Below are 18,142 nucleotides of genomic sequence, written 5' to 3'. Positions count from 1 at the left end.
CATTAAAGTAAAAGTAATACGTGAACAAATAAATAAGTAATTAAATGGAATATTAATAAAAAACCGAACTGAAAAGTTAGCGGAATCGCCTATTTGACAAGTTTTATTGAAATCGGTTGACGGAAAGTTGAATGAAATCCAATAAACCGGATTCATCCCCTAAATTGCCGCCCTTAGAAGTGGATTTATTTTGTTTAAAAAAAAATTGAACCAGTACTGAGATACCCCCTATCTAACAAAAAAAAAAGAATTATCGAAATCGGTTTACAAATGTCGGAGAGATCGCGTAATATACCACACAAAAAAGTACAGTCGAATTGAGAACCTTCTCCTGTTTTCAAGTCGGTTAAAAATAATGTTGAAATTGAAAAGGTATCATTACAATGTAAATGTAATAGATACTTATTATAATAACTAGGTAATAAATAAGCCACAAGTTTTCTACTGGACCCATAGAAACATATTCACTTATAGAACTTTACACTAAAGGTTATGATACCTAGTGACCGATCGAACATCTAGTGCACCTGGTGGTAAGCGACTAGCAGTGCACAGAACTTTAGATGTGACGGGAACTGCCACTGCGCCCGTCACCCCGAGACATAAGTTAAAAAGTCCCATGTCTTCAAAACTGAAACGCAGTAATGTTCACATAACTTGCTTAGCGGCTGAAACAGGTTAAGGTGGCAGTACTTCCCTGGATTAACTCTGTCACAAGAAGTTCTACTGCCAATAAAATCGATATATGATGTTTGAAATAAATATTATAAATGTGTACAAATATTTACTTACAAAGAGCAACTCCTAGAGTTTCTTGCTCATTCTTCTAAGGGGAATGTACTATACGAGAGTAGAGTTTAATCAAGATTATTTGACATTAACTTTGGAGAGTCTATTTGTAAATTAAAATTTAGTTTGATTAGAATGATACATGTCAAACTTCGGGGCACGATCAGTGAAATCGAGATTCGATGTTAAACTGACTGACTGATTTAAACACGTCATAATATATTTAAATTTTCGTTTTATAACATCATGGTAATAACTGTAATCAAACACATGTTATTCATTAGTCCGCTCCACGAACAATGGCGAGAAGGCGTAGCGGCACTATTTGTTAATTTTCACTTTAATTTCCGTATATGTAACCGAGCATACATACATAATAAAATTACCAAAATTGCACAGTTTCTTTCTTTCTTTTATCAAAACACGTAACATTTTAAATATTATCGCTGTTTCTCGACTGATCGATGGCTAGTTGATCGACTCTCAACACAAACTTTTTTCCGTTCGACGTAACTTCATTTTATCAAATTGTGATTTTACTCATTAATGATATATCAAGCGACGGGACGAACATGTCGTGTGCCTGATGGTAAGCTACAGGCCTGTCTATAACAGTTGCAGTGCCACTCAGAGTTTCAAATCGCAAAGATCTGAGGGGCACTGCGCCCGTCACCCTGAGACATAAGTTGACAAGTCCCATGTGCCTGTAATTTCACCACCACCTTTATCCTCCAAAATAGGTAAAGGTAAGGCAGAAATAGGTAAGGTGGCAGTACTTAAAATTATATATGATATATCAACTGCCTCCGTGGCCGAACGGTTACCATGCCGGACTGACACGCAGAGGTCCTGGGTTCGATTCCCGGGCCGGGAGAAATATTTGTATGGCCTACATTTATTTCTCTCGTGAGTTTGGGTGTAATTTGTGTTTGTCTATGTATGTGTCCATGGCACCCGCGACACAGGATTTCCCTAGTGCGGGGCTATGTTGAGTGTGTGCGTTGTTGTTATTATCAATGATTTGTAGATTGTAGTTGTTTCGATTGCCGTATTTTTACGTAGTGTAACGTAAATCTATCACACAAGTATTTAGGTGCTCTTAATATATTTTGTTGAGGCATGTATGCTTCTTTAGTATAATAAGAACGTGTTGAGCCTCACTCCTAGGTCGGCTACGCGCCAGTCCGAATGGCATCCTCAGCGCCCTTTCCAACAGATAGGACTCTCCGATGATGGTACGGCGCTGGGTGCAGCTGCACATGGCTTCAAACCAGTAGCTGTACTACGCGTGGTTCTGTCGGAGAGTTTCACCTGCTTAAATTCAATATATTCAATTCTTAGTAACGCTAGATTAAGTTACATTGTTACTAAAACTGTGGTCCCGCAGTCCGAAATAAATTAATAATATTATTATTTATTGTTTTGTTTGTGTTTAAAAATATACATTATTTTTGGACGCTGTTACAAATGTACGTCGTTTTAATTTTGCCAACCCGCCATACCAAATAAGCTAAATTTTACGGAGTATGGTGAGGAAAGGTAGAAAAAATAACAAAAGATATTTTGAAAAATACGAATAATACGCATAATACGCAAGACAATAGGCTATACTAGATGGCGCCACAAACCATGGTTATTATGACATCAACTGACAAAAGCTTTCATAACGTAAATCATTTTATGTAAATTCGCTGCTGTTTGAATGTAACAAAATTTTAAAAAGATAAGTTAAAGAGAAGTTGAAAAAAGACCTAAAAATTAGTTTATTAGGTGTACTTGACATTCTAAATTTGTTTTGTATTGTTTTCTTTTATGAAGATAAAACGTGTATTTAAAAAATACCAAGTTTTTATTTCCCATGAGTACAAAGTTGTGCATAAAAATATTACTTGGCTCCGGTAACTTTTTTAATTTGCAATCTTTGGGGAATGAAATGATCATCGTGATATTTACATCCAAGGATCACAATTTTTTTCTTGTCGATATCCCACTAGAAGTTGGATATCATAGCAATTTTTACTTTCTTTAAATATTAATACATAAATAAATAAACATTAGACAAAATCACGTGTACGTTGCTCTGATCCCAAAGTAACTAAAGCAATTGTATTATGGAAAATCGGAAACAACGACGGTACAATAAACACCCACACTCGTGACAATATAGATAATTTAGTTTTCTACATTGACCCGGTTGGGGATCGAACCCGGGACCTCAGAGTTGGTGACACCATGAAAAGCGGTGTGGAAGCCACTCGACCACGGAGGTCGTCAAGTTAATTATTTTTAATTTTTACATTCGACACAAAAAATTCGAATTCAACTTGTTTGAGAACCATGGGGCCCGAAAGACGATTGACTAAACTTCGCTCCAATTTAAAAAATTACAAATTTCCGCAAAATTTTCAATTTTTTTTAATACGTCCATCAACGACAAAATCAGTCTCTCCCGTGTTCCGTAATAAATACGTCAGGGGACTATGAGCTTATTTTACTGTAAGAGAGTACATTTCTAAAAGGCAAATGTTCAAGGTGAGTCACCGGAGGGGAAGCGGGAAAAACTGTCTTCCCATATAAAATGGTTTAGGTATTTACTGTTATGTAACGATCTTACAAAAAATATACGATACACCTAAGGATATTACCTAAAGAATGTGCTAATGTGTTAACATGATATGATGTACTTTTTCCGATCATATAAAATCAAATTAAAAAGTCTAAAACGAATTATTTAAGAGTAAAATATCTAACTTTGTGCATAATTTCTATATGAAGATATTTCTCTTTAAGTACTACACAAAAACTGCTAAATTTCGGTTTTCAACTGAAGCCCTATTAGTTATTAAATTCATATTTATCCTAAAATTTGCAATTGCCCAGCGGTTTAACGACTCGCCGCGCCGCCTGCTGCCCCGTCAGTCGCCATCAGGCGCTTGTTGACATCGGATTTGAGTCAAATTTTCTCCGCCAGTTTTTATTCTATCCATATTAATTTACAGCGCACGGATTGCCGGACGCGAGGGGGCGAACCCGCACACCTCACCTTCTAAGCTCGCGATGAAATACCTCGCCTTAAATATCGTGGAATAAATCGTGCATCTCACGTGCTTCAAAGCCTGCGCGACCACGATACCCCTTATTGGTATGCCACAAATGTTCATGCATGCGCCAACTCTTTTTACAAGTTGTCAATGAAAATCCAATCAGAATGAAGGGGATTTTTTCGATCATATCGTTGACCTTGAATGCTATGTTAAGTAAACACATTACTTCGGTAACAAAATACAATTACGAAAAAACTTACACAGCATTTTCGTACAAGGTTGAACAAAATAAATGTTAAGAACAGGTTGATTATGCAGTATGACTCGACATTAAGGCATAATTAGACAGGTTTTTGTTGTTATTGTGTCAACGTTGTTTAGCCTCTGTAAGGCTATAGAGCACCTAGACCATAAACCACTTAAAGTAACCTCGTATTTCGAATAATACTCTATGCCACGAAAGAAAAAAAAATTGGAAGAGTTAAGCATCGAGTCGCCGTCGCCAAAAGTCACATTATCATAAGTTTAAACACTATGAAATCTTGATAATGATTGGTCATAGTTTCTAATTTAAAAAGACGTAACAAATTCTTGACTAATTATTAAACAAAGATCTGTTATGTCAACTAAGCTTCAGACACGATTTGCTGCGAGACGTTGGTTCGAATCCAACGGGATCGAAGTGATTTTTTTCTAAGTGTACGATCTTTGTTTAATAATTATAACAAACTGGTGGAGTAATTTCACAAAAAAAAATTCGTGATGCTGAAACATCCTGACATTCGATAAAAACTTAATTACAAATTTTGGACCGTTAATATAATTTAAACCTCACCCAGTTGGCGTATCGTTGAAAGTCAAATACCTATTATTGCAAATTACGGCGTTTTGATTTTCTATTTCATTCAATACGCTGCCATCTAGCGGCAATAGCTGAAAGATGACGAACGATTAACGCCTATTAACGTTCTCCAAAAAAAAAGTCGACCATACTGCAGCGGGATGTGGTTTACTTTCGTTTTTTATAACAAATAATCTATTACAAGAAACAGAAACATTATTATTATAGAAATATTAGTATGTAGACGATTTATTAACATTAAATGAAATAAGATTCAACGATGATAACACGACACACCACTATGAATATTACACGTGCGGATCATCTACTTAATAATTTTTTCACTCCAAAGTAGCAAAATAAGGCATTTTTCAACGATTTTCAAGGTTTTGCGCATGATAGTTGACACGACCATAACGTGCAAAGCGAAATGACGGCGTGAGCTCAAGTACGCAGACCTCCGCGTACTGTTGGCATTAGACTTGTCCCTGATCGGTCCTTAGCGGGAGCGATCCTAGTTAGTTCAATCGGTCAACTGAACTAGGTCGGTCTTCTAGTTCATCTAGTTCCTTAGTTAGTTCGTCTTGTCCTTGCTCGAACATTGAACGAACGCTCCAAACGAGTAATTTTATTCACATGAACAACTACGGACTTCTAGTATTATGAGGTCAATACTACACTGTACTAAATATTTAAATTACAATTTGTATGGAATCGGTACATTTGATTTTCCTTCATATTTTACAGGTTTAAAGACTGTCATTCTAACTAAATAATCTTTTTTTTTTACAAAATAAGAAAGTTAGAATGGTGTGTTTAAAAATCAATATCTAGGTACAACTATTTCATATAATCCTCCTATACGTAGGTTGATATTATACACACAGATACCTACCAAAAATATTACTTTTTTGCAAGCTTGTCTATGTACATAATGTAGATACGTATTAGAGACTTAGAACAAGCTGGGAACGTTCAATCGTGCATCCCACCCGAACTTGTACTAAAAGTGTAAGTGTAAGATAGCTATTTGTCCCGCTCGCACCGTTCCTACTGTATAAAAGACAGGTGAACTATCAACGAAGACAGTTCCTAGTTCGTACTGAACTAAAAAGAACGATGAACTATTAAAACCGTGCAAGACGAACTAGTTCGTCCCGGTCAGTGTAGGGAATATATTCCTAATAGTTCGTAGTTCATGAACTATACAAGCCTAGTTGGCATACGTGACACGCCCATTAAGCACTACAGTGTTCTATGCCAATATTGTATGTAAGTACATAATAATATAGGCACCGAAAATAAGCATAAACTGCCTACAAAGTAAAACTGATGAACACTCAAAAATGCTGCTTATTATCTGGAAGATAATCTAGGTGTAATAAACTCACGATGGTTACTGCTTTTTTTGTAACATTAAGGTCGTAAATGATGCAATATTCAATAAAGTTCAACTTTGCATTTCGTAACATTTAGCGTAATATACTATTAACTTGACACTTATGTTCAAGCCTTCTGGGCGTAATTAGATAGTGGTATTTTAACGGAAGACGCGGACTTAAAATCGCGTATATTTGTTCAAAGTCAAAGTCAAGGTCAAATAATCATTTGTCTCTTAAGTAAAATTTTAACACTTGAAAACGTCATTTTTTAAGCTACTGCCTTAGAATAATAACGCATAGAATGATAGTTTCATATCAAACGAACTGTCACAAGTGAGGCAAAAATCAAATTCATGTGGGCTAGTTTTAGTAGTAGGTTAATTTTCGGTTTTAGTGAATATTTATTAAAAATACAAGTTGAAACGCGTTACTTCCTTGTGGAATGTGATGTTAGTATCTATTTTATGTATGTCTGACGTATTTTTACACTCATTTACCGCACATTTCGTCATTTTTAGCTAAAATTCTTAAGCTGTTCGCGGTGCAAGTTGACCTTGAGCACTGAAGGCCCGCCCGCTCGTGTAGGCCCATTGGGCGCGCTTCAATTTGCCTCACTTAGCGTGTGCGGGCTAGGTTTCTATGCGTTATTATTCTAAGGCTACTGCTCGATCACTACGCTGACCTCCCTGAGAAGAACGAGCAAGAAACTCTAGGAATTGCTCCTTTCAAATAAACTTAAATGCTACGGAATACACTTTGAATCATAATTGTGTGAAATCTAGACTTTTGTTGTCTTTCCATACTTCTTTATCTAAAACATACTCTTCAATTTTGTAATATGACTTTTTTAATGTAAGTTTTAAACTTAGGAAATGATAATCTTAATTAATATATTTTCCGGAATTTATTGTAAAAACGTATACAGTTCCCCACAAAAGAATCGTTTACCTTAGTTAAACGAAATCGTAACTTAGTTCTTCGAAATAAACATTTCGGGTCCTTTATAGGTTCCATGGTAACAAAAAAATAGTTTCTTTACCAATGTGTAACAAGTCATTTTATAGAGTGGTAATTTTCAAAAGGATTGTTAAATAACAACACATTAAACTCATTTAGCTTGTTCTATGTCTTGTGAATAATTATATCTATTACATTTATTCACATAATCTGTATTTTATAACAGTAAATAGGTAAGAAAGCTTGTGGCTTTGACAAGCTTCTTTATTATCTAGTTGTTATAATAAATATCTATTCAATTTACATTGTAATGATATCTTTTCAATTTCAATATTATTTTTATCAGATTTCTATAAAGGAAAAAGTTCTTAATTAGATTGTATTTTTTTGTTGGAAAGAGAATGATACCTCAGTAGTCATTGTGGCGTTACTACTACTACGCTACATAATACATGGATAGCTCAATAAAACAACATGTGTTTACTTCACGTACACGTGGGACACGTTCGCTCGCACCACTGTCTAGTGTCGTAATGCAGGAACGGTCGGCCGCCGCAGTGTAACTTATATTGTCTAATGTCTATGGTACATTATGTGCATACACTACAGTCCCATTCAATTTTTTCAGAAAATATTCCACCTCTAAAGGGGATGTATCTCGTTAATTGGATTTCACCCACTTTCCGTTAACTGATTTCAATAAAACTTGGTAAATAGATGTAATTCAACAAACGTTTGAGGTCTTTTGTTGACAAAAACGGTTTTTTTTATTGATAAAAAGTTATAATTATATTTCATCGTCTTCCTAAGTTGATATGTGCAAACATTTAATAAAAAAAAATCTTATTCTCTTTAATTTCTGTTATCTTAACTGATTTATTTAATTCGTCAGTCAATAACCATTTTTTTTGTGGAATGTATGCTTTGTAAAATTTCACTGTGCCCAGTCAAATATATAACAAAATATTGTCTATTTAACGAACATGCGTTAAAAATATTATTTAAAAGATCTAAAATGAATAAGATTTTTTTATAATTATAGCGTGTAGTCGTGGATTTAAGAAATCAGTTTTGTCAAGGTTAATAAAATGTTTAATATACTAGACCAGTGTTTCCCAAACATTGTTCTGCCATGGCCAGGTAATTTTCATTCCGCTTCTTCGTGACCCACTCAATACTTTTAAGCCCAACCTGGTTACATTAAGTAAAATAATAAACATTTATTGTTACCAAGAATGTTTTACTAATATTATTTCAGTATCGCCTATTTAGTGCGAAGTATGGAGCTGCTGCTTATTTTTTACTGAAGAATCCAAGTTCGCGAAAAATGACGAAAGTTTTGTCCTGTGGTCTGGTTCCACTTCTACAAGGAATGTTGCGACCCGGTATTTTATTCTGAAGGTCCGGTATCGGGTCGCGATCCACCAAATGGAAAACGCTGTACAAGATCACAGGTTCCCAAACATATTGGCTCACCGCTCGAGCGCTCACTAGGCAAGATAAAAAATGTCAACGCCCGCCACCACAAAAAATTATTGAAAACACGTATTTTTTACATTAACTTAAAAATTTTATATTTAACTTAACAAAATATATATTTGTAGTGTATTTTATATAAATAAATCAGGTATTTTTTTCAAAAGCGGTAGCGCCGTCTGGACATCGTCAACGCCCCTCAATTGCTCTAAATTGTCTCTCCCGTGTTCCTTAACAAACAAGTCGCGGAAATATGAGCTTATTTTACATTAAGAGCCTATATTTTATTTCTAAAAGCTGAATAATGTTTCAGCATTATTCAGTTAATTACTCCACGTCTACCTCACACGTATCAAAGCCAACGCAAAATCTAAAGCAACGAGATAATAAATAATTATATTTTAATTTTTATTACGTTTTAGTAGGTAACAAGTAATTTGTTTGTTTAACAGGTAAAGTGCAAATATAAAGTTGTGGATAAATTAGGCAATGATAACACTACATGTTTAAGTAGGTGATATGTCTCACCATCTGACACTGTTATTATGCGTAACATTTCTTGACTAAACCTAGCGTCATATGTACTGCAATTTTGCGTAAATTCGACGCTTTCTATTTGCTCCAATCAATGTTTCAATCATAGAAATGACCTCTATGACAAAATAGTGACCTACTGATTGGTGGAAAATTAATGATATTTCGCGCCGGAATTTCGGCGGGAAAATGGTAATTTTTTTTAAACAACAAAATTAACTTTGTCGTTTCTTTCATAGATGTAATCCACAAAACAAAATTCGTAAAAGGTTTTAGTTGCAAATAAGGTCAATAATTTATCAATAATATCTTTGAAATAACTTTCATGTTTTTGTTTTTGGCGCAAAAACAAAATACAGAACTCCTGTTATTTTTAGTCATGTGTGCCTACAGTTATAGGTACTGTATTGATATGCCTCATTTACGCACCTCAATGAAATAATATCTTTAAAATCCAATTACGATTGCAATAATTAAAATTGCCTTTGTTCAATATTACGATTTAGCTGACCTTCAGTTCAAGAATTAAGTAGGTATTGAATTGTTTTAATGTTGAGGTTTACTTTTATACAATTAATTTTTTGTACTAATTTTTTTTACACATTTTTCATAGTGTATTTTGAATAAGAATACATTCATATTTAATTATTTTCGTGTCTTTATTCAAGAAATAAAGAATAGTAATAACATTATGTTAACTACTATGACTACTTACACAGAATGGCTTGGGACATGAGTATAACTGGAAAACAAAATGCATGCCCAAAATGCTGCACACCCATTTTGCATGACTAGGCTAATAGGTGTTGGATAATGTAACTGCCAGCCTTTTCAACACCCATTTAGTTTTTAATTTTTTTTCTTAATTAAGTATTATTATTTATAATCAGTCGCCAGACTTTACTTGTTTGAGTGATTTTTGGCGTTTGAGAGCGAGAAAGCCACTTGTTCAGCCACTCCTAGTCGTCGAACACATGCTGTTGTTTTAGTCTCTTAATGTTGCCACCATCAACCAGTGCTTTAGCGAGAGGATTTGGATGAGTATTGAACAGATCCCTGTTTATGTCTATATACATCCATCACTTCTACAATTGTCGGAATCTCCAGGTATTCGTGGATTTCAGTGTTCCTGGTGTACCATGTGGTACCACTGATAGTTCGAAGTATGTTGTTTTGGACTCTTTGAAGGATGTTTAATTTGGAGGCAGTATTGTAGCTCAGCAGAGCACGTATTTGTAGAAAGAATAGGCACTGGGCACCTAACAATAATAAATTGCTGTATAAAATGTAAGAGGACAATTTTGGTGGCCCAAGTTAAAATATTAAGGGTCACAAGTAAGTATCACAGTTGTTGCAGGTAAATAAAATTCTTTAAGCTTATACACACATTCAACAGTTCTTTAATACTTTTTGCAGCTAAAATATGCCTCAATTTTTGTTTTACTACAACAGTATAAATCTTGGCAAATGTCTTCACATAATGTTGATACAGGGTAATATATTTAAAAAACATCAAGCACCCGGGATGTACGCTTTCTACTTCTACAATTCTAGAAGTGTAGAGTAGAATACATTTAAAGAAATGAACATTCTTACACTTGTATCACAGCATATCATGCAAATGTAATTTATGTTAAGAAGAATAGTAATTGTAATATTAGGTTTATTGAAAACCTGGCTGAGTGAAGAAAAACTTTCACAAATTTCTCACAGATGGCATTTAAAAATCAGAAACATCTGCAACAAGCACACAAAAATTCGTAAGGTGTGCTAGTTTGTTCCGTAGCTCAGTTGGGTTGGTAGAGCGTCAGGTACAGTATGTTGAAGGCACCAGTTCGAATCCAGCCAGATTGAAGGAATATTTCTTAGTGTTTAGTTTTTGTATTAACAATTATAAGGTTAGTAATTTTGTCATGAAAAATAGTGATATACATAAGTAATAAAAATAAACTGACAATCGTCTTCACAAAAGCACATATTTATTTTAGTGGGAAACGCATAAATATATAGAATAAACAAAAACTTTCTACTGAAGCTTATTTACAACTTCTGTGTACTTGGATGACGAAAATCCAAGGTAGCGGCCCATTTCGTTCTTTCAAATTGTTTTTGTCTATGATATTTGAAATAAATACAGTGAGTGACAAATGTGTACAAAATTAAATGTCTATTTATTTACATAGAACACCCCACATGGAGTTTCTCACTTATTATTCCCAGAGGAATCTGCATTGCAAGTGAATCCCAGTATTTAATTAATGTGACCATATTAAGAGTAATTTGCATTATTATTAACATTATTTCATATACAAGTGTATAGTAAGCTTATTAAAGATATACTTACCTCCTCAATTTCTTTATGAAACTTGATCGGCCGCAGCAAATAGAAGTGCATAGCTAAATACACAAAGTTTATCACTAAAAACGCACAGTCCCATATCACCGCATCCAAATTGCACTCCACCCAAGCGTAGAAACCAGAAAATGCACAACCTAACACCAGACATACTCTTAACCATATCAGACCAGAGGGAGTGTGTGGCGCCAAAAACGCGAGCAGAAAACAGGCATTCGTCACTTGGAAAAATATATGGTTAATCGGCTTCCACGAGGAGCATTGGTGAAGATACATATCCCACATAGAAGTGTGATCCTGTATAGTCACATTCAAATGGTCTAGCACGCGCGGGTCCGAAGCCTTTGTTGGCACCAGTAGACCCATGTCTGTCGACTTTACAGCTTCAGTGACGTCATTGCCTTCCGTGGGCTCCGTAACATTCTGAAGACCAGCGACGATGCCGATCGCAAAAGCACTCAATATAAACATCATAAAAACACTCCCCATCAAGTTTTCTCATCGAAACTCCCGCAGCTACCATTTGCGACCTCAACTTTTATTAACCACAACTTATTTAAAAGCAGTATTTTTTATTTACTTCATATTTTTAAAAATTTTTAAATATTTTTTTAAAACTACACGAAAATAAAATTAGCACTAACACTGCACAGATTGAAGCATTGAGTGAAGGTGGTCCAATGTGGAAATTGGTAATAAATTAATACGTGTAGAATAAAATCGGCTTCAAGAGTCGAAATAAATGTTAGGAGATAGAAAAGAAGCAAACAATCGAAGCCTACGCGAATGACAGCCGAACAACTCGAACAAACTAAAAGACTGACGAGTACTGACAGTGAGTACTGACTAGTTGACGACGAACCAATTGACTTATGTAGAGTTGAGACTATGGTCCGCAAACTCAAATTATTGTTGCATAACGAGAAAACGTTGAAATAATTCAAACCGATTATTTCATAGCTATAATTCTAAAAGAAGAAGCGGTTAGTTAATGTGCACACCTTAACAAACTGGATTAAAAATCTGTCAATTTCTGAGCACTCATTAAATCATTTGCAGTTGTTAAGAAAAAAACACTTTTTTGAAAAAACAAATATACGCGATTTAAATCCGGAAAAATAGTTTCATTTCCTACGAATAACAATCGCGAAAACCTAAGAACTCGATTAAAAAAATACTGTTTATTGCTATTCTTTTTATTTATTAAAATTTGTACGAAATTAAAGCAAAATTTTTATAATATTTAACCTTGCTTGATCGAATAAATTTTTATCAGAGATGTGTACCTAAGTTTAGTGGTATGAATTAGAATAATCAGGCTTAAATCCTGATTTTCGTGTTTGGACTTATTGCAATGATAGTTTATAAGTGAAGAGGTTACCCGGAAGACAACTTTTGCATCCATAATGTCGAGACTGGAACATTAAAGAATATAGGTTCAAACATAGTTGCATTTTGTAAGACCGTTGAAAAAACTGACTTATTAGTGTGATTTTTTAAAAGCTGTGAAATAGAAACTTCATAGTCAGCCAGAGTATGTCAGTAGTCAAATAAAATTGAGGAGTAGGTAAGGAAATATTTATTTAAGCAATATGTCTAATCGATCATTCGTATCCATTTATCTGATTAATGGATTAGAGAACAAACTATTCGGGCAGCTCTATTTTTGACAGCTGTCAGCTAAGATTGCGTTTTATTTTAAGACAAACGCCAATATTTCTACAAAATGACAGAGATTTTATTATTTTTTTCCATCCTCTAAGGATTTTATCAAGGTTAAACCTTTTCCTTTATTTTTTTTTCCGTCCTTTAAGAAGTAAACTGAGTAAGGTTTAGGCTAAACCTTGAACGTAGCGCTATAATCAAAATTTACAAACGAATTTATTTGTTTCGTTTCTTGGTTTGAAAAAGCTTCTACTTTTATGAGTAGAAACTTTATTACAACTTATTTATTAAGGATAGGTCGTTGTAAATTTCCTTCACATCTTTTTAGATTAAAATCGCCATATCACCTAATAATTCACTTTGTAAATACTGAACATTCGAACACTGTTATCTCAATCACCTATTTTTCAGTTGTCCATTTTTTAATCTACAGCGCTTGTTGTATAAGTAAAGTAAAGTAAAGATATTGTAAATTCAGATAGTTTACCAAATACTGTACAGGGACTTTCAAAGAATTTCACTTTGTATAATATTATTTTTGCTTTTTTAATCAATACCTTTGGTCCGTTGTAAATACTTTCTTTTGTATTATTAATTATCACGTTATAGTGTTTAAGTTTAGTTTTTACTCATTTATTTGTTTTGTTGTAGTTTTAAGCTGATGTCCTCGTAGCCAATGTTCAATAAATTAAAAAAATATATTTCATGCGGTTATTGTGCGGGTGGTCTTGGGTGGTCTCTCCAAAATAAAAACTTTCGTTGTAATATTACTCCTAGTTTATGTGTTAAATAATTAAAAGAACTAACATGGAAATACCTTGTGATATGTTACTGCACCCTGAACTGCTAACAAATGAACAACTTGTATACATAATACAGCAGGTATTTATAGCGCAGCACTTGACTGAAATGTTTTTTTTGTTTATATTGCATAAGTTACTTTATTTACATTTGTTTTAGAGGCATTTGCGTGTTCCTGAGATCGAGGGGATGGCTAGGGACGACTTATTAGAATTGTTTCATAGATTCTGCGTGCCGTACGGGCAAAGAAAGTACAAAGATAGCGGACGAGGGAAAGTACTGAATAAAACTCGCCGTATGAGCCCGGAACGTATTCCGAAGCTCAACACAATAGATGTTAGTCAAAATAGAAAGTTTCACTCCAACCACGATAGAGTAAAGCCCCCTCCCGACTTGTTATCAGGACATATGAAAAGAATAAGGTTAGACAAGGTATCAGAGAAGAATAATGGTGTAAATGGTACTAAAAGAAAAATGTCTATTGACGCAGTAAGTACCTGTATTATAATTGAACAGTCTTAATTACATATTAGTTAGTAGGTTAGACATACCATAACTGCCATATCCCACTGGTCTGACTATGGTCCACCACCCACTGCATGCCTAACATACCGTTTTTCACTTCCTCTACTCTAACATTGTTTATTCTTACTATAGTCTGTCTTTTTTGAAGATGGAGTAAAATGACGATTCATTATGCAAAAATATTGCCTGTTTGCATTCAGCTAGTGATTACATCGATAAATAAATATTACATTGTCTATCGACGGAATGATGGCCACACTTATGAAATAAATAGCCGAACTTGTTTCATATGAATCATCACCAGCCCTTTATTTGTCCAATTGCTGGGTATAGGTTCATTGCAATTGTCAATTTAGAAAATTTATACACACATATACTAAATTTAGAACTTTTTCTGTTAAAAATACAAATAAGAGAATGTTTTTCATATCTTTTTAAATTTTGATTTAATATACATAATCTAATCCGCCTGTTGAAAATTGATTTCAAAACTAATAGGCTAACTGTCAAAATAAGAATAAAGATACAATAATGCAATTAGTAACCATTAAAACGTAACAGCCACAATTCAGACATTTTTGGTAAAAGTTTACCTTTTACAATCCATCGATAAAACTGTTGACAACAACTACATGACTATTTCACTTCACTTTTTATTTATATGGTTCCATCATTAGGAGAAATGATGATTTTGCCAACATCATGGTCGAAAGAAAAAAACTAAATAAATAATGTCACAATAGGAGCTCAGTGCTCCTATTTTGACATTAACCGGTGTTGATGAGTTGGTCCATGGGGGTACTCAGTTGAGAATCTAAAACAAAAGACAGCGCAAACATGTAACATGTATTTATAAATATATATTATTTAAGTGGATAATTTTACATAGAGTAACAATATAGGGGGAAAACACTGTTAAGAGGTTGTTTATGTTACTGGGGCAGGGGAGTTTTAGAGGAAGTAAGTTATAAAGTGGAACTGCAATATTAGGGCAATTGAAAAAAATGTGTTCCAAGGTACCGTCTTCTAGGCCGCACTCGTGCAGAGAGTGATCTCGGACTCTGATTTTACGCAAAAATACAGGGGTGCAAACATGGCCTAAGCGCAGACGTATAATGGTGGAAGTGATGTTTTTAGACAAATCTCAACGTTTAAAAAACCAGGTTTAGTGGGTAAATTTGGTTGGAGGTTACCATAGTATCTACCAACAGTTTGTCGTGATTCCTTCCGTAGTTCCGACCAGGAGGCTAGCATTTGGGGTTTGGTCATGGCGAGCAGATCTCTGGAATACGCTAATTCTTGTCGCATCTTTTGCAAAGGCGTCTACTGCTTCGTTGCCACTGATTCCTTTGTGACTGGGAATCCAGCCCAGAGTTACCTGGCTGGTACAGAGCTTCCATAATTGGGAGGGTGATAGACAAATTGTCTTTGGAATGAAACGGTAGCTTAATAATGTCTTGGAGGCAAATTTTGAAGCGTCGGTAAAAACAGTCCAGTCATGCCATTCTCTCTCAACTATATGGTTGAAGACTTGGTTTGCTCCAGGGGTATCTTTCATGATTCCAAAACTAAGATAGACTGTTGGGCGGACCGTTACACATTTAAAGTCAGTTTCAAACAACGGATTCATATAATTTTGGGAAATAGGGAAGGGGAGGTTAGAAATTTTGTTAAACCTGTTGATAAGAAAGTTTCTTGTGTGACCAATAATTAGAAGAAGTGATAATCTCCGACAAGGATTGCAATGCGGGAATTAAAATTTAAAAAGAACAGGCGACCTTGGAAATGGCATTTTACTCTGTCTTCAAGAAAGACAACTAAAAGACTATTATCCATAAACCTATTCTTTCCCTTTGCTGGGCAAAGGTTCAGGTAATAAATATTTTTCTTATAGATTATAGGGGTGGTAACCTAGTTGGATAATGGTTGCTTGGGAATGAAGAGGTTGATGGTTCAAATCTGGGGGTCTACTCTCGTTCCCATAATACATATAAAATATATGTAACATTTTATTAATTTGAAAAGCAAAACAAAACCTTCTAATTATAATTTTGCCTATGTACAAGATTAATAAGCAGTTTTAATTTAACATAATTTCCCTATGTATAGAAATTGTTCATTGACACTTTGTTCTCGTGTTCATAATCTAATTGTGGAGCTTTGGAACATAAACCAATATTAGTGAATTTCGTAGAATTAAATAAATTTGCAAATTATCAATTTGAAGTGGTGGAATATAATACACAATTTGTTTTTTAATTTCAGGTGACCCCCGCAATCAGTAGTCCTCCGCTTAAAAAAGGAAGAAAACCCATAACTTGGCCATGAATTCAGCTTACATAATACCAAATTGAATCGTCAACATCTTTAGTCTTCATCTCCCTTAAAATATCTGATATTTTGGCCCATTATGTTAGGGCTATTGTGACTGTTATGAGAAAAAGATAAAACTTATTTTACGTTATTAATAACGGAATATGCAAGACTCTCTTGGTCACAATTACGTACCTAGTCGCAATTTAGGGAATTCCCTGTACCATAAGGTTAAGGACATTAACTGGGGCAAATATTCCTGCCCATGTCATCATCAGCCTATCGCAGTCCACTGCTGGACATTTGCCTCTCCCGATGTGAGTCTTTCGCCCGGTCCTCAGTTTGTCGCATGCTGCTAGCAGCCTATCGCAGATCATCACTCCATGTAGCCAAAGGACGCCCTACACTAGGTTTGCCAAACTGTTTCCCCTATCGATGCTTCGACAGATATGGCCAGCCCGGTGCCACTTCAGCTTGCTTATTTTACCACCACCACTGCCACCCCCATCCTGCACAGAGTTATTACCGTTTAGAGCGATCTATTTAAATCTATTTATTGAAATTCAAATCTGATAAATTATTAAAAGTCATGGAATGAAAGTTGTTGTTTATGATAATTATTATGTATTATTATATTATATTAGTATATTATATTACACAACATAATAATAATAATATTGAAAATAACTAGGTGTTATAGATTAAGAAGACCTAATTAATATTTTCTGCTTTTTGCTCGTAAAATTGCTCATTACCATTAATCATTACAAAATACATGAGGAGATACTTGGCACGTTCTTACAAAGCAGTGCTCAAAAGGACATGTCCTGGTTTTGTACAATCTGGAACAAAACTAACATTTAAATCAAAGAAAACGCTTTTGTTCATAGAAAACTTATATGTATTTAATGAATTTGGTTTAAATTATTTTTTGCCTTTTCAGCTTTTAAATTTGTTTTTTGTATTAAATAAATTGTGTAAATAATAATGTATGTACAACGAATTAAATGAAGTTGCGTATGTTTTGTGTAACAGTTTTAATTTTTATGAGGCACTATAAATAATTATAAAAATATATTTATTTTCTCAAAATAATGTGTTTATATTGTTATACAGTAACTGGACGAATACTACTTAACAGTACCTGTACAGGAAAAAATGGGTAAGGTAAAAATACTTTGTTATATTGTAGCCTTGTAATATTTGAGCCCTGACCACAGATTACTTAATAGTTACTACATAATAACAAAGTTGCTGAAGCCCTTATTTCTTCTATGTACTAATACCAGAGAATAAAAAGTAAAGAGAATGGACACTCACCGCCCCTCCCTAGCTTTAGATACCACACCATGCCCCGCCGCACATTGACGGTCACATTGACTGAACGGCAACAAGGCTGTCTGCGAGCCGTTTTCGTGCTAAGACGGCTTTGATATTTGAATATAGTTTTCATTTATTC

At 34.4% G+C, this 18,142-nt stretch overlaps 2 protein-coding genes across 3 annotated transcripts in view; one reads left to right on the top strand and one right to left on the bottom strand.

Moving 5' to 3' along the window:
* Positions 1 to 11,920, bottom strand: part of LOC113229432 (blood vessel epicardial substance-like) — a 96,373-nt gene extending 84,453 nt beyond the window's left edge. The window contains exon 1 of one of the 2 annotated variants that reach the window (XM_026463014.1): positions 11,368 to 11,920. In XM_026463014.1, coding sequence (XP_026318799.1) covers positions 11,368 to 11,868 — 501 coding nt within the window. In that variant the 5' untranslated portion in view covers positions 11,869 to 11,920. The remainder of the gene's footprint in view (positions 1 to 11,367) is intronic. The other variant, XM_026463015.1, reaches the window with a different exon arrangement.
* Positions 11,921 to 13,814: 1,894 nt separating this feature from the next.
* On the top strand, positions 13,815 to 17,415 carry LOC113229649. The gene is made up of 3 exons (XM_026463318.1): positions 13,815 to 13,926; positions 14,005 to 14,334; positions 16,636 to 17,415. The coding sequence occupies exons 1-3, from the start codon at positions 13,852 to 13,854 to the stop codon at positions 16,696 to 16,698; spliced, it is 468 nt and encodes a 155-aa protein (XP_026319103.1). The 5' UTR covers positions 13,815 to 13,851; the 3' UTR covers positions 16,699 to 17,415.
* The last annotated feature ends 727 nt before the right edge of the window (positions 17,416 to 18,142 follow it).

Source organism: Hyposmocoma kahamanoa, unplaced genomic scaffold, assembly GCF_003589595.1.
Source record: "Hyposmocoma kahamanoa isolate Upper Pololo Valley unplaced genomic scaffold, ASM358959v1 62, whole genome shotgun sequence".
Classification (NCBI taxonomy): domain Eukaryota; kingdom Metazoa; phylum Arthropoda; class Insecta; order Lepidoptera; family Cosmopterigidae; genus Hyposmocoma; species Hyposmocoma kahamanoa.
The sequence above is the reverse complement of the archived record's forward strand: the minus strand, read 5'-3'. Positions and strand labels throughout refer to the sequence as shown.

Coding starts and splice junctions, on each gene's coding strand:
- LOC113229649 (XM_026463318.1), top strand. CDS start 13,852: ATGGAAATACCTTGTGATATGTTACTGCACCCTGAACTGCTAACAAAT. Junction 13,927..14,004: donor TTGTATACATAATACAGCAG/GTATTTATAGCG, acceptor CATTTGTTTTAG/AGGCATTTGCGTGTTCCTGA. Junction 14,335..16,635: donor GAAAAATGTCTATTGACGCA/GTAAGTACCTGT, acceptor TTTTAATTTCAG/GTGACCCCCGCAATCAGTAG.